Source organism: Fusarium phalaenopsidis (genome assembly GCF_050370095.1).
Source record: "Fusarium phalaenopsidis strain FUZ10S chromosome Unknown contig_32320, whole genome shotgun sequence".
Lineage (NCBI taxonomy): Eukaryota > Fungi > Ascomycota > Sordariomycetes > Hypocreales > Nectriaceae > Fusarium > Fusarium phalaenopsidis.
Genome location: NW_028145397.1, coordinates 170,799 through 182,441, shown reverse-complemented (window position 1 = coordinate 182,441; position 11,643 = coordinate 170,799). Strand labels below are relative to the sequence as shown.

Here is an 11,643-nt window from a genome sequence, read left to right as displayed (position 1 = left end):
CCAGGGGCTGTTAGTTCCGAGGGTGTATGGGCGTCAGACTCAACAATTTCACTTTGGCCCGGCGATTCTATGGCCTGGCGATCTATTGTGTCGACGCTTTGTTGGCATCGTACGCAATCTATAGCCATGGCGTTGCATCTCTCACATGCATCTTGCACATTGCCAACGCACTTGAGCTATAGACATTTGATCAGTCGCCGTCATGATGACCTATATCAGACTTTAAAAACGCACCTTTTTGTCTTTGCAAGCCTCACAGGCTGCTGCATTGGGTCTTCTCTTGGTTCTCTGCCTCTGGGTTTCCGTGCTCGACCAGTCGCATGTTCGGCTTCCTTTGAAACATTGAGTGCATATTGGTCTCTTTTCATCACATTTGACCTACAGCACCAGTAGTCAGAGCTTTAAACTTTGTCAATTGGCATCACACCGGTCGTACCTTTCTGTGCCGGCAAGTCCGACATCCCGTTCTTGTCCGATGGATGAAGGACCTGGGCTTTGGCGATGAGGTATTGAGCGAAGACGCGGCGTCCATGGCCTTAGTTCATCCATACAGAGTGACCACTAATCCAATCATGAAAGTATTGATGTCCTGCCACGGGATGAGAACGAGACAAAAGAGAGGATGAAGGATGAGGAATGAGAGTCTGGGGCCGGGCAAGGTTGACTGTGAGTTCTTGGCCACAGGTTGTAGTGTCGTTGCCTGTGGTGGCGGAGGACCTGGATACAATTGTTACCTGGCAGCCCGTGCAGCCTTGTGTCAAGGAAAGCAGATGCGGGTTGTTGATATCAGTACCATGCCAGAAGATACTTTGGTGTTTGGAACCAGCACTTATGGGTATGTTTGCTGCTACTCCAACTTTGCCCAAACTGACACCACACAGTGCTCCCGCAGTTGTATCCGAGCGGTTACCCAGCGGCACTGAGGCCATCGACGCAATCGACGGGGTGTTGCCGTACTTTGGAATCGACAAACCGGGCGCAGTGATCGCGGTAAGCCTGTCTGGTGCTGTGTCATGATCTGACTACTGAGATATTTCATGCAGGACGAGATTGGTAGTATGAATGGCCTACGGCCGTTACTAACGTCGATACACTATGACGTTCCTACAATTGACGGTGACTACATGGGCCCGTGCATACCCACGCATCTATCACAGCACCACCTATGGTAAGTTGCTGTCCTTTTTTAGGATCCCTACTAACCCTGGTTAGTCAACGGGCTCTCTATTGTCCCCTGCGCACAAGCAGACGGCATGGGTAACAAGGTGGCCGTGTCCAAATGCGAAGACCCGGTTCGACTAGAAAAGCTGCAACGCAAGGCTGCTCTTGAGCTTGGACTCTTGAGCCAGATGTCCCAATCTAGCATGCGAGTTGGCGACCTCAAGAAATATGCTGTTCTAGGTTCCACGTCGCTTGCCTGGCATATCGGACGTGCCATCTATCAAGCACGACAGGAAAAGACAAGCATTGTAGACGCTATTGTAAGTACTCTCCAGGAGAGATTTGACGGAACTAACAGCTGTCAGCTCCGAGCTCACCCTTGTGGACGCCTCTTGTATGCTGGAAAGATTATTGACGTACGTCGTTTTGTCTCTGATGGTGGCTACACTGAGGGTTCCGTCCGACTTCGAGCTATCGGAGCAGAAGAACGCGAGGTAGGAGAGACTGTATGCACCGAGACTCGAGACATGGTGCTGCCATTCCAAAACGAATACCTCTACACAGCACTCCAGAATGGGAAGCAGGAAGAGGTGATTTGCACAGTTCCAGATCTCATCAGTCTCATTGGAATGGATGGATACGCTCTGGGAACTCAAGATATCAGATACGGGCTCAGAGTCAACGTGATGGCGTTTGTGGGACATCCTCATTGGTAGGTCATTCTAGTGGCTGGCCATCACCTTTACTAACATGCTGATCCAGGTATACTGAGCGTGGTCTTGAGCTGGGAGGACCCAAGGACTTTGGATACAAGGATATGAAGAATGTGTCTGTAGCGCCGACGTATTACGACCCTCCTAGAGTGACAGACATGTTTCGGCTAAGGTGACGAGGACGAACGAGTAAATAAAATTCGCCTTGAGATATACAATAGAATAAAGATAATAAAGTTAAATTTAACCCTCAATTTGTGGGATACTCATGTCTTCTTTAACCAGCCACCAAGCCGTCTGCCAGAGTCACACACGCCTCATACCTTGTCGACCAATCTCGGTTCTACAGTGAGATACATGCCCATCATCCAGTCAAATGGTTGCTATCTTGATTGCCTGCTTCTCTAATGTATCTGAACTGTCTCTGATCTTCACGAAACCTCGTGTATCTGGGCAAGGATTGACCTCGACGCAAAAGGACGCAAGTCTCCGACCTATCGCTCATGCTTTGACGACAATAGCTTCAAATAGTATACAGGTCGAATGCATGAAGAGAGCTTCGAATGGGAAGAGATCAGTCTCAGATTTGCTGCAAGGTACAACCTAGTTGACGTGCCTCCGGCCAAGCCTGCGAAGGACCACTTGACTGGAAATGACAATGCCTGCATTGGTCCTGAAACACAGAATATTCTCAACGAGAAGCATGGGATTCGCGACCTACCCCGAAGCTACCGGAGGATATCATCCGTAAATATGTAGTAAAGTCATGCATAGGCCTGTTAGCAGCACGTTAGACCGTTAAAGGTTCGCTACGGCGGTCGTTGGATACAGCTGCACTGCTGAGTTAGCTTTAAAATGGTAAGACAAGGCTTTTGGCGATACTGTTAGGCCAGTTCTTGTCGCCTTTGCCTTGATTCAGACCCAGGGAAGAGATCACCAGACCTATGTGCCGACAGCGTTTATACTAAAGATCGTCAGTGGTAATCGCACAGCGCCCAGCAGTGCCTTTTAATGATTCCCATGATTAGACTAATCTCTTATCCAGAGGTGCATTTGTAGCGTAACAGGTTGAGAAGAGACCACGGTGAAGCCGCGATCTTCAAGGCAGTAGCAATGAGTTCCAAGATGTATGTAGCTAGGGCGCACTACTCGTCGCAGTGCACTTGCTAGCTGGAACGAAACTTTGCGGTCCCAAGGCGGGATAGTTTGATCACCGACGGCCCAGGCCTATTAGGAATGCGCCTCATTGCCGTCCCGGAGACTGATCCGTAATCCTGGGCCCAATATGATTCCCTAATCACAGCTAACCTAAAACATGCATGGCTGCTTGGGGCTTTAGTAGATCTCGGACTTTTTGAGACGCGGCGATCACTGCTGTATTCGTACATGTTGAATATTTAGGCAAGTGATTTGACCCTCTGTTGCCATGTCTCCTCGGCCTTATGACTGTCCAGTCCCGAAGCCACGCCTATTGAAGGTATCATGGAAAAGGAGTTTACCAGGGCCTCGAACTGGACATTTCGAGACAAGCTGAGCATGCAATGTCTGGATGAGCCTAAATTTTACCTCATGGGCCTTGCGGCAGTGCCGAATTGGTCCCTGATTTCTAGAACAGGGGCGCTCAGGAGAAGCTTTGCTTAGCCGTTGAAAACAGCAGTGGCTGTGTCTAGATCGCTCCCGTGGTAGACCACATCTGGACCCTTCCCCTGAAAGGTTGAACGCCACGAACTTTCAGATTTAAGCTTCTGATAGGGCTCACTTGTCTCGCTGCTTTGGGCTTAGCCATCGCATCGAAGATGCCCATCTCGGCCAATTCCATCGTTATTGGCCACCACCACAATCTGCCTAGCAATCTATGGCGGCCTTGGTATTGAGAAGCCTTTATCCAATATCTGAATAAATTCATCTGGTTTCGGCATTCGAAAAGTGCCCATCACTCTACTTCGTCCAAACCCACTTCAATATGCACTTCTCATTGGTTATCGCTACAGCCCTCTTGCTGCTCAGTCGGCCGGCTTCTGCCCAAAACATGACGGAAATCTGTGCTGGTGCCCCCGGCATCCAAGGCTGTACAGGGGCGATCAAAATCCCTGTTAAAGCCCAGTTGAAGACTTGTAGAACCAAGTACTATTCGGTATGCACAACCTTTGACTACCAGATCATGGCTAACTCGGACGGCAACAGATTGATCCCTGCAAGACCAAAAAGACCTTCAGGTATCCTTGCCCCATTTGGAGCGACCCGTTTAGAATGTGTGATGGCACAGCCTGCGTTCCTGGTATGTCTATGCTTAGATAGTGGATTGGGCTCATCAACTCGAGGATTAATCTAATACTTTCTCAGGCACGGTTGAGAAATGGAGAGATGCTCCTTGCGGAATAAACGTCATCACGAAAACCGTTTCCGTTTGCCAATCCATCCGAGATACCTTGGGCGGCGCCGGGAGCTCTTTTATTGACAAAGCCAATACCTTGTGTAATTGTCTCCCCCAAATGCTCTGGCTGGTCAACTCCGGAAGGTATGACAGCGCCTTTAGACCAGACGGTTTGCTCAAGGTCGAGTCGGATGTGGTTACCAATGTTATTCGGCTGCAAAATGTAAGTTTCCCTAGAGACTTTGGACCTACATGACTAACTGTTGTAGTGTTTCCTCGAAAAGGAACTTGGAGTCAAAGACAATCGAAATGAAGTATATGCCAAGGAGCTCACTCCCAAGGACGGCTGGCTAGTCTTTACCGCGCCTGAGGTATGATTGCATCTCCCCCTAGAGTAGCACTTGCTTACAACTAGACAGATCACTTCGGCAACCTATGCAGAGTTAGCCGTGGCTGTTTCTCCTTGCCTGACCGGTGTTGGGTGCAATCCAATTGCCGTAACTGCCTTTTTTACTCGATATGTCAAATCTGCGGCGCTCGGTATGGGCTTGCAAGTAGCAAACTTGCTTCTCGGCTGGGCAGAAACATTTGGCTCCATGAAGACGAAAGTCTTGACGATTATAGGTGCAGCCAACACTATAAAAACGTCCGTCGGTGCCCTTCCTGGCAAGGTAGACACAATCAAGAAGACTGCTTGCAAGGGAAAGCTCTGCTCTGGCCCCGGAGTTTCTGCTTTTTTGAGCAAAGGTATTTGCTGCCCGATCACTATTGTGTGAATTCACTGACTGTAGATAGTTAACAAAGCCATTGCTGCTGCACAATCTTTGCAGAACATCAGACAGTCAGCTGACAAGGCGGCGAGCGCTATCCCGGAGATGATCAGCATTGCGGACAAAGCCATCGAGGTGACCAAGAAGGTCCCAAATTCGGGCTTCTTCATGGACCTCATTCAAAGCGGTTCCTTCACAAAGGTTACAGACATACTGGAATCTATACAGATTGTCAAGAAGCTGCCAGAATCGGTCAAAGAAATCGAGGCTACTGTTGGCCCTGTCCAAGAGCTCGTTTCCAAGTATGAGCCCCTTGTCAAAACAGTTTCTGCAACCGTCAAAGAGGTTACTTCATTCTCTTGGACTCCATACATCAAGGAACTTGAAGCAGATTCTTCGGGCAAGTTGAGGGGCTTGTTGACTGGGCTTCAAAACACCATCCAATTGCAACTGGGCGAGTCACTTGATGATCTTACCACAGAGATCAAGAACTTGAAAGATGCTTTGGCTACCTTTCCGGTCAGCAAAAGCAAATTTGATTACGACGCTGATGTGACCTACTACAGCCGGTGGTCTGAAGTCTCGGTACCTGCGCCATGCTCCAAGCAGAACAAGGCAAACTTTGAGCTCTCTGGATACAAGACCTCTTATAATTACCCCAGCTTTTACCGTTGCGATTATGGACCTCAACGAGTTCCGTGGCCTAGGCATTTTGTTCCATACATGAAGATTAAGATGAGCTAGATAGAATAAATGAGTTGGAGCTTGGTGTTCTTTGAACCCTTAGTAATCTGCACGTGGAAGCTTTTAGAAAACCACACTCACTTGATGCTTCATTTCTGTTTTAATTGAGGACTTGGATCTATCGGTCTCGTTCTAAGACTGCGGCTTGATTACGCTTCTCTCTCGGTACAAGGGGGGACAAGTCCCCAGAAGTGGAAGTTGTCAAACGAGAAAGGAAGAAACACAACTTATTACTTGAATCAGATCAGAGCTTAGCTAAACCAGAGACAACCCCATCATGTTCACATTCTCCAGCCAAAACGCCATCTCCTCGGCACACCGTGCCACAGTCGCACCATCGAGTACTCTGTGATCTGCACTCCAACTAAACACAGCCTGTTCTTTCTCGACCAGTTGCCTTGTTCCATCCTCGCCTGTCTCAAATGCAGGCACCTTTTGTGAACGACCGATAGCTAGAATCATCACCATAGGCAACATGATGATTGGTGCCACTACTTGTCCTCCGATACTGCCGATATTGCTTACCAGCATGGTTGCACCCTTCATGCTATCCGGGCTTAACCGGCCATCTCTTGCTAGAGCGCTCAGACGTTCGATTTCTGCGGCGAGAGAGATGATGGAATGGCCCTGGACGTTTTTAACCACGGGAACAACCAGCCCTTTTGGAGTATCCATGGCAATGCCGATATTGTGAGATCCCTTCAAGGCCAGTTGAGGTTTTGCGCCCGTCTCGTGTACCAAGGAAGAATTGAGCGTAGGATACTTGGTAACTGCTTGTGACAAAGCCTTGATAATGAATGGCAAAGGCGAAAGCTTCTTGGCACCATTTGCTGTTAGCTGGGCCAATGCCTTGGGGTTGCTGAAAAACTGCTTGCGAAGCGACGTCAAATCTGTCACGTCGACAGTTTGAGTGTATAGGAAGTGCGGAATTGACAGAGATTGTGTCATGGACTGGTACATCTGGTTCTGAACAGGAGTTAGGGGGACAATGACATCCTCTGGTGGCGTCGTGGTACGTGTCTGTTGGATCCCTGTCGAGTCATGCGAGGGGCTCTTCGCTGCCAGATGCTTTTGGACATCTTCTTTCAAGACTCGTCCACCCTTTCCAGTCCCTGTCACTTCGGAAAGTTCGATATTGTGTTGCTTGAGTAGATGCCTCACAGAAGGCAGCATGGTGCCACAGTTCTTAGGTGTCGAAGATGCAGGCTGGTTTTGATGTTGTGTTGCTGTGTCTGGAGTCGAGGGGGATGCAATTTGTTCGGCCACGGCATCTAGCTTCTCCAATGGTTGGACAGATCCTGCAGATCTTACCTCCTCTATAGGGGAGCTGGAGGGTTTCGTGTCGTCGGGGGTAGGGTCATCGGGATCGTCGACTTCGATATCCATGAGAGGCTTCGAGAGGGTTAGTGCGGTGGTATCTTGAGGACAGACAGGGTTACTTACTGCACCGACTGCTGCCATGTCATCCACTTCGTAGTTTATCCTCTTAATTGTTCCATCGTACCGAGAGGTGATCTGGGCTTCTATTAGCCATTGTTGGTGCACCTAACCCATAATGCTTACTTCAACCGAAGCCTTGTCCGACTGGACCTCGCAAATAGGATTAAATTGCTGTACTTTGTCCCCTGCTTTAACAAACCATTTGATGATCTGGCACTCGGTAATTCCTTGGGTAGCGCGTTAGCTCTCCTGAATGGTTGTCTACAATGATTCAGGGCCTTACCTTCGCCAATGTCGGCGAGAAGATATGGCTTCACCACATTGTGTGTAAGACTTGCGTGAAAGAAGCGCCCTGGGAGAGAAAGACTACCAGCCCTGTACCGTATGCCACGTTGTGTGATCAACCTGCCAGGGAGACTAGTAACAGAATGGCGCAACATTTTGGCACTTGAACCAATTGACGATGTGTAACCAAAGCAAAGTTTGGAACATTTCCTCAATATTTTAACAGAACCAGCTGAATCGATTATGACATCCTCAATATCAGCCTCTTCCCGGAAGACCGAGCCAAGACTGACTTGAGCCGCCAACATATGCCACTACTAACCGTCGGCACTTTTTTTAATCACCGTCTTTCAGGGGTCCAGGGATCGCGCAACTACCACCGGGAATAACGTCTCGGAGAAAGATATGAATGCCGCAGATTGTTTGATCCTATTACCGACGCTCCGCATATCGGAAGACATGGGAATTCGCATTGACATGTTGACATTGACATGTCCTTGTTAGCCGACGTGACCCGCCCTAAGCCGAGTATGACATTTGTAGGGCATTCTTTACTTGTGGAATAAGTCAAGCTCAAGCCGTCTTGACGTCCAGTCTGTAATATTTGCAGTTGGAACAAAACATCCCAAAATGACAGTCTTGATACGTCGATGCCGTAGTCACTTGGCGAATAGAGGATTGTCAGCGTATTGTCGGACCCTCAACGCGCCAAGATCATCTCGATGGAGTTCAACGTCGACTTTCACTCCCCAAGATGGCCAGTAAGTGTTGTTCCATATCTGGATTTCCCAGCTTGTACTTCTTGATGATTGACGTTGCAGGCCACGATTCCCCGGCGCCATCAACAGCTCCTTTGTGCGGACAATGCAATGGACCGAACCATCCACGATCCCCACGATTCCGACGTACCGCATCATGAACTCCAACAGCATTATCGAAGATGAGAGCCAGGTTTCATCCGAAGTCACGCCAGAGCGAGTACTCGAATGGTACAAAAATATGCTCACAGGTATGTCTTTTCGGGATTCCGCAGCATACGCTAACCATGTAGTCAACATTATGGATGGCATCATGTTTGACGCACAGAGACACGGTCGTCTAAGCTTTTACATGGTAATTTTTGTCGCGCATATGTCGCTCTTACGCTTATCTTATTAGGTCTCCCATGGCGAAGAAGCTCTCATGGTTGGGTCCGCGGCGGCCTTGGATGCCGGCGACGTCATCACCACCCAGTACAGAGAACACGGCGTTTTTCTGCAGCGCGGATATGAGTTGAAAGACTTTATGTGCCAGCTAGCAGGAAACCACAACGATCCTGGAAAGGGACGTAACATGCCAGTTCACTACAGTGGAAAGAGCAAAGTTAATATTGTGAGTCTTCAAGCCGGCCCCGTTTGATGAGAAAGCTGACGCCCTTGTAGCACGCAGTAGCCTCTACCCTGGGCACCCAGATACCCCATGCCACCGGCGCCGGATACGCTCTGAAGATGGAGGCTCTCGAGAACCCTGACCAGGCGCCAAGAGTAGCAGTATCATACTTTGGCGAGGGTGCTGCCAGTGAGGGCGACTTCCACGGCGCACTTAACGTCGCTGCTACACAGGATGTTCCTGTCATCTTTATCTGTCGTAATAATGGCTTCGCTATTTCGACCCCGGCATCTCAACAATACCGTGGAGATGGAATCGCTGGCCGCGGAGCAGGTTACGGCATCGAGACCCTCCGCGTCGATGGTACCGATATCTTTGCTGTGTACCAGGCAACTAAGGAAGCTAGAAGGCGAGCGCTTGAGGGAGGCGGACGACCGATCCTCCTAGAATTCATGAGCTATCGCATTTCACATCACAGCACAAGCGACGATAGCTCAGCGTATCGTTCTAGCAGTGACGTGAGCTATTGGAAGTCTGATGATCGCCATCCCGTCGCTCGGCTACGCAAGTGGCTAGAGCACCAGGATGTTTGGGATCAGGCCCGAGACACAGAGCTGCGGGTGCAGCTTCGCAAAGACATCATCCGGGAGCTTTCGGAGGCAGAGAAGGAAAAGAAGCCTGCGCTTCGTGCTATCTTTTCTGACGTCTACGCCGAGTTGACTGAGGAAGCTGAAGCACAACGTCAGGAACTCAAGAGGATTATGCTCAAGTACCCTGAAGAGTATGATTTTGAGGACCATGAGGGGGGAATTGAAGGTTTATAGTTGATGCACATTATGCCTATAGTTTCATGTTTATTGAATAGCCTTTGTTTCATAGAAGAGCACATCGTTTGTTTCTCTACATCAGTCTCACACATCTTCACTAGTCGTTAATTCACCTCAGTTGATAGAAAACTTGGAAAATCTATAGTGATGCTCGCATAAAACTTTATTGGCAGCTGTACATATGGTAGAGTTGCAGCATTCCCGGCCCGACCAAAAACTTGGGAGTTTGAAGACTAGTAGTGCACAATATCTTTAAAGGTTCAGTCAGCCCAACAGGCGATCGGCGCACACATGTGAAAAAGGCTGGTTGCATAATTTGAGATTCTGAAACTATAACTAATGAATCGCACGCATTCTCAAAAGCCCAAAGATCGCAATAGCCGTCAATGCCACTGGCAGTCTGACCTACTTCTCGCTACATATTAGTTCTACCGTAGAGCATACTCTAATAATCGTTACTCTCTAGAATTGCATCATATATCCCTGAGAGGTTGTGTTAGTTCAAGTATAGCTCAGAAAGAGGGAGAGCTTACTGGCGACATCTGGGAAGATATACTTCTCGTAAGCTAGTCCTGTATGTGTTGTCCACCCCGCCACTCTCTTCACAGGTGCCTTCATTTTTAGTAGATTATGTTCTTGTATCGTAGCTGCAATTTCAGAGCCGACTCCAAAGTTCACCATACTCTCGTGGACTACCAGAGCACGCCCGGTCTTGGCGACGCTGTCGAGGATTGTCTGTCGGTCCCACGGGAAAATGGTTCTCAGATCAATGAGCTCGATGCTTAGTCCAGGACGGTCTCGCTCAGCGGCCTCAATAGCTGCCATGCAAGTATACAATGGTCGTCCATAAGAGATTATTGTGACATCGCTGCCGGTCTTAACAACCTCAGCTTTGCTAATAGGCAAGGTATACGACTCGTCGGGAACCTCTTCGACCGCGGCTCGATACAGGATCTTGGGTTCCATGAAGATGATGGGATCTTGGGACTCGAGGATCGCCGACAGAAGCAGGCCCTTCGCTTGCGATGGGGATCGAGGCACCACAACTCTGAATCCAGGGACGTGGCCAAATAGAGACTCGGGCGATTGCGTGTGGTAGCTGATAAACTCGGAGTCAGATCTGGGGGCCGAGATATCGCTAAGCTTCAAGCTAGACTTACAGCGCGCCATGGCCAACGCCACCACAGGGCATGCGGATAACGAGACCTCCAACGTTGCCACCTGTTTTACCTTCGCGATATCGAAACTTGGCTGCCTCGTTGACGATCTGGTCAAAGGCTGGAAAGACGTAGTCGGCAAATTGGATCTCAACCACAGGCTTCATGCCTTCCGCAGCGGCACCAATGGCTGCACCAACAATACCCTGCTCGGTGATTGGAGTGTTGAAAACACGATGCGGCCCAAAGTCATTCTGTAGGCCAGTTGTGCAACGAAAGACGCCGCCAAAGGCCACATCCTCGCCGAAGCAAAGAACCTTTTTAGATGAGCCCAGGGCAGTACGCAGCGCGTCGTTGACGGATTGAAACAGGTTCTTGCGTGTAGAGGGACCGTCAGTCGGGAGACCTGGGGTTTGGGAAAGGGTTTCTCGGCTATGATGTAGTAGAGGAGTCTTTGCAAAATCGATTGGAACATTGAGTCTTCGAGGTTTGGAAGCCTGTGATGCAAAACAACGGACGTGCTGAAAACCCATCTTGCTTCGTGACGCCCCAGAGATTGAAGCCATGTTGAAGGTGAATATCAGTCGAGATCAGATTGCAAAAGAAAATATTCAGGAGCTTGGATGATTGTTACCAAGCCCGCAAGTCACACAGCAAGAGTACCCTATATCCATAACATTTCCTGCTTCCCTGCCACCATCCTGTATCCTCATCCTCGGTCCAAGTGATCGGACATACATTCACATAGCTGTCTCCGAAATCACACTCGTGCCCGGCTCGTCATGGCTACCGGCGGTCCTAAGC

The 11,643-nt window shown here is 49.3% G+C and overlaps 5 protein-coding genes across 5 annotated transcripts; 3 read left to right on the top strand and 2 right to left on the bottom strand.

Moving 5' to 3' along the window:
• Nucleotides 1-867: 867 nt before the first annotated feature.
• Nucleotides 868-2,050, top strand: LRP88_12620 (DUF917 domain-containing protein; the record flags this gene model as incomplete). The annotated part of the gene is made up of 4 exons (XM_083249013.1): nt 868-990; nt 1,044-1,056; nt 1,213-1,873; nt 1,924-2,050. The coding sequence occupies 4 exons, from the start codon at nt 868-870 to the stop codon at nt 2,048-2,050; spliced, it is 924 nt and encodes a 307-aa protein (XP_083095250.1).
• A 2,316-nt stretch (nt 2,051-4,366) lies between these two features.
• On the top strand, nt 4,367-5,762 carry LRP88_12619 (uncharacterized protein; the record flags this gene model as incomplete). Its single annotated transcript, XM_083249012.1, has 4 exons — nt 4,367-4,471; nt 4,533-4,619; nt 4,668-4,995; nt 5,044-5,762. The coding sequence occupies 4 exons, from the start codon at nt 4,367-4,369 to the stop codon at nt 5,760-5,762; spliced, it is 1,239 nt and encodes a 412-aa protein (XP_083095249.1).
• A 255-nt stretch (nt 5,763-6,017) lies between these two features.
• Nucleotides 6,018-7,642, bottom strand: LRP88_12618 (uncharacterized protein; the record flags this gene model as incomplete). The annotated part of the gene is made up of 4 exons (XM_083249011.1): nt 6,018-7,154; nt 7,206-7,277; nt 7,326-7,429; nt 7,486-7,642. The coding sequence occupies 4 exons, from the start codon at nt 7,640-7,642 to the stop codon at nt 6,018-6,020; spliced, it is 1,470 nt and encodes a 489-aa protein (XP_083095248.1).
• Nucleotides 7,643-8,351: 709 nt separating this feature from the next.
• Nucleotides 8,352-9,679, top strand: LRP88_12617 (thiamine pyrophosphate-dependent dehydrogenase E1 component subunit alpha; the record flags this gene model as incomplete). Its single annotated transcript, XM_083249010.1, has 3 exons — nt 8,352-8,496; nt 8,788-8,858; nt 8,909-9,679. 3 exons carry the CDS (start codon nt 8,352-8,354, stop codon nt 9,677-9,679), a joined length of 987 nt encoding a protein of 328 aa, XP_083095247.1.
• Nucleotides 9,680-10,127: 448 nt separating this feature from the next.
• LRP88_12616 (alpha-ketoacid dehydrogenase subunit beta) lies at nt 10,128-11,372 on the bottom strand (the record flags this gene model as incomplete). The annotated part of the gene is made up of 3 exons (XM_083249009.1): nt 10,128-10,165; nt 10,216-10,781; nt 10,843-11,372. The coding sequence occupies 3 exons, from the start codon at nt 11,370-11,372 to the stop codon at nt 10,128-10,130; spliced, it is 1,134 nt and encodes a 377-aa protein (XP_083095246.1).
• Between the last annotated feature and the right edge of the window lie 271 nt (nt 11,373-11,643).